Source organism: Electrophorus electricus, chromosome 12, assembly GCF_013358815.1.
Source record: "Electrophorus electricus isolate fEleEle1 chromosome 12, fEleEle1.pri, whole genome shotgun sequence".
NCBI classification, from domain to species: Eukaryota; Metazoa; Chordata; class Actinopteri; order Gymnotiformes; family Gymnotidae; genus Electrophorus; species Electrophorus electricus.
In genome coordinates, this window is record NC_049546.1 from 9417112 (window position 1) to 9420685 (window position 3574).

The 3574-nt window shown below is 40.9% G+C and overlaps 1 protein-coding gene across 1 annotated transcript; it reads right to left on the reverse strand.

Annotated features, from left to right (window-relative positions):
* Window positions 1–529: 529 nt before the first annotated feature.
* On the reverse strand, window positions 530–1941 carry cryba1l1 (crystallin, beta A1, like 1). The gene is made up of 5 exons (XM_026999381.2): window positions 1893–1941; window positions 1660–1778; window positions 1391–1532; window positions 1098–1240; window positions 530–927 (listed from the first exon to the last, which is right to left on the reverse strand). The coding sequence occupies exons 1-5, from the start codon at window positions 1917–1919 to the stop codon at window positions 780–782; spliced, it is 579 nt and encodes a 192-aa protein (XP_026855182.2). The 5' UTR covers window positions 1920–1941; the 3' UTR covers window positions 530–779.
* Window positions 1942–3574: the final 1633 nt, after the last annotated feature.

A 3574-nucleotide genomic window follows, 5' to 3' on the forward strand; every position in this document is an offset into this window, starting at 1 on the left:
CTCTGTAAGAGTTTGTGTTGAGTTCAAGATTAAAGACTTGGTTTGTAAATCCACTGTGTTTATTACTATAAATAGTCAGGAAGAAGTTTAAAACCGCTGAATCCCTGTGAAACATATGTAGTTTGGTCAGACTAAAAATACTTTGACATAATAATAATTTTCAGTCAAGACTTTTACCCTGTCAACTGCTCACTGAAGAATAACCTTGCAAGGTGTTCTTAAATATTTGCTTTAAAGATTTGGTTGAATCTGAGTAAATGTTTTAGTTGTTGATCTAAAACAAAAAAAATTATTCTCTCAGTGTAGATATCTGTGTAAGACTATTAAATTACACATTTTTATAATTATATGGAAAGTACAGATTTAATATCATCATAAGCATTTATTTTTCCTAAACACAATGTAAAGAAATATGTTGTAAATGTGTGTCAGAAACATTACTGCAGTTCAATGAAGCAAACGTGTGCATTATGCATTTATTGGTTATGAAGTGTTTTATCTCCTACACATCACACCTGAGCTTCTCTTGACCAGTCACCTCACAGGGGTGTGTCCTTGCTAAGTTGGATGTGTACTGGTTATGTCGAGCACCTCAGGTAGTGTTTCTCAGAACCTTACAAGAAATCACGATAGGCATATTTGTGTAAATCAGGATGTTATGGTGGTGGTAGTGCCAATAAAAAGATAAAGGTCAGGAGAAACAATACATGTGTGAGTGTGTGTCAAATGTGTGTGCTGGCTGGCTGAGCAGTTGGGTGCTGTGCCTTGCAGATGCCCTGTTACTGCTGAATCCTACGGATGGACTGGATCTGAGGAGTCTGACTGTGGGAACCCCAGTTCCTCCAGTGCTGGTAGGCCCCGTTGTGCCTCTCACACTCCATGATGTACTGTCTGCCCTTGTATCCTGGGAATTCATAACACACAAACCTAGACACACACACACACACACACACACACACACACAATCATTGCACACACAGATAGAGGAAATGATTACTGCCATTACCCACTTTAGTGCCTCTATTTTAGAAATACATGTGATGAATTAAGTGATGTTTGCTTTAAGGGTAAACGTGTGTGCACTCATGCAAACTCACGCGCCACACTGCACATGCATGGAGCCCACTTCTGTGCCGCCCCAGCCCATGGCCTGCAGAGATGGGTAGTCTTCACAGAGCTTGGCACTGTGGCCCAGGGAGTTCTCACACTCAAAGATCATTATACGACTGTTCTGGTGATCCTGTGGAGAAAGGTGGTGTTCATTGAAGCTACTCATAGACCACACCAACAAGGGCACTATACACCCATAAATGTTTCCCTTTTAAAATGCCAAGCATGTGCAGCTGTGCACCATGTATATGGATCCACACATAGATGGAAAGGAACTCACAGCACAGTAGATGGGTCTGAAGGACAAAAATCTCTCTACATGGTAGGAGAGGTTTCCACAGTATGAGTCCCAGCGGGGGTACTCTCCTCTCTCCAGAATAAACTGTTGCCCCTGGAAGTCATGGTGCTCATAACCTACCCAGCTGGGGAGAACAAGAAGAATGATTAGCAATGGGCTAATTTTGAAGATCGAGTGAATCAAAATGCATTAAGCACAAACTAATTGGGTGACCCAATGTCCGAGATAACATACACATATGGTTGACTTACGCGCCACTCTGCACACGGATGGAGCGGATGTTGTCGAAACCACACTGCTGGATGTTACAGCACTCTGAGGTGAACTCCTGACACTTGCCCTGGAAGTGCTCCTGCTCAAACACGGTAACCTGCAAGATGACCAACGCAGAGATTGGGCGTGGCTTTGTGTGTGTGTGTGTGTGTGTGTTTGTGTATTTGTGTGTGTGTGTGTGTGAGAGAGAGAGAGAAGAGACTTGTTTTACCTTGAAGAAGGGAGCCATACCCATCATGGTGGGTCGGCTGAATCGATACATTTTCTGAGAATGAATGGGGAATAATGACGAGGGTAACATTAAAAAGTAAATTACATAACTCTTATTAAAATACACAAAACTATCAGTGAAAAACATTTTTGCTATAATGAGGTTAATGTTGTTTTGTAGTAATTCTACTACTGCAGTTTAGATTAAGTAACGTCACTCTATTTCCTCAAAGACTTAATATTTATAATCAGCTAAACAAGGATTCGACCAAAAGTGTTTTATTCTAACGTTAATACGAATTGATCTCATAGAAAGAAGAAACATTTTATATTACCGTACACAAAAATATTATTTTAAGGTTGCAATTTTTACGGTAGATTACGTGCCAAGAGCACACTGTAGAAAAGGGAAAAAATAATTGCGCGCATATCCACCAGAGTAGGTACTTTGGCTAAAACACATCACAAATAAATTAATAAGCCCGTACTGTATCATGCTTACACATTGGCTTATTAATTTAAAGCACACTATAAACAAATATTTTTAATGGTGTCCACAATTATGTTGACTGTCCTTTGTAATAGGATTAATCTCACTGCACACCTGCTGTGCTGAGATTTGTTACCTTACCGTTGAGTCACACTGACTTGAGCTGAGTTTGGGAGTGGCACGCGCTTTCACGCCCGGTTCGTGTGGAGTTTTGAGAGAATCTGGCTCTTCGGTTTTATACCATCCGCACGTGACGTGCACGCGCACTTCAGCTCTCTTTTCTGAAGGCTCGCGCGACATCCCACCGTTGGCCGGCTCAGCACATAACAGAATTGCGGCATGTCGCCCCGATCGCAGTTCTGCAGCATTGCTTTATGCTTTACGAGTGACACGTCAAAAGGAGGTGCACAAAGGGATGGCACCGGTAAATTTGTGCGCGTCAGCACTCCTGCACAAAGAGTTTAAAATAGTGAGGATTACCAACACAATCTATGGGATTACCCGTGTAGGTGACTATGGCAGAGTCTTTGAAAGTTTGACAGCTGAGTATTCTGTAGGGTTTTTGGAGGTTTAAACTTTTCAAATTGTACACAGTGTCAAGTTGACAAGGCTAAAGGATAGATGGATGGACTGACTTTGTACACAACTATACTGGATGGTCAAATATAAAAATGAAATTAGAAAATGACAACAGTTGGTAAGAGTATGATGACAGGCCAGATGCAGTTTTCTCCTGACAGGTAATTTCACTCTCACTCAGTTATATATGCTCACAAGCATTGCTACAGCTCCCTCCTTCCTCTGCTTGGTCTTCGCAGTAATACGAACAGTAATACATGACTAGCACTGGAAATACTATATACAAACATTACAATAAATATGTTCATTACACACATTAATCTGGAGGCAAAAAACCTCATAAGCTTGATTAAGAAAATAGTTTCAAAAGTTTTGAAAAATTGTGCAACATTTCCTCTGATACAGTAAAACTGCCAGACTCCTTAGCAATAAAAGCATTTAAACCGTTCTTCATTATTATTCAGAATTATGTGGAGGTACATTAGTTCTTGTAGCTGTGTATGTGTGTCTGTCTCTCTGTGGTGATGATGATGATGATGAGGGCGTTCTTTTCTGCATGTGCACTGATGTCAGCAAGTCTCATTGTTGAGGAGTTATCCTCTCACACCACACCA

Coding starts and splice junctions, on each gene's coding strand:
- cryba1l1 (XM_026999381.2), bottom strand. CDS start 1,919: ATGATGGGTATGGCTCCCTTCTTCAAG. Junction 1,533..1,659: donor ATCCGTGTGCAGAGTGGCGC/GTAAGTCAACCA, acceptor TGTTCTCCCCAG/CTGGGTAGGTTATGAGCACC. Junction 1,241..1,390: donor TCAGACCCATCTACTGTGCT/GTGAGTTCCTTT, acceptor CTTTCTCCACAG/GATCACCAGAACAGTCGTAT.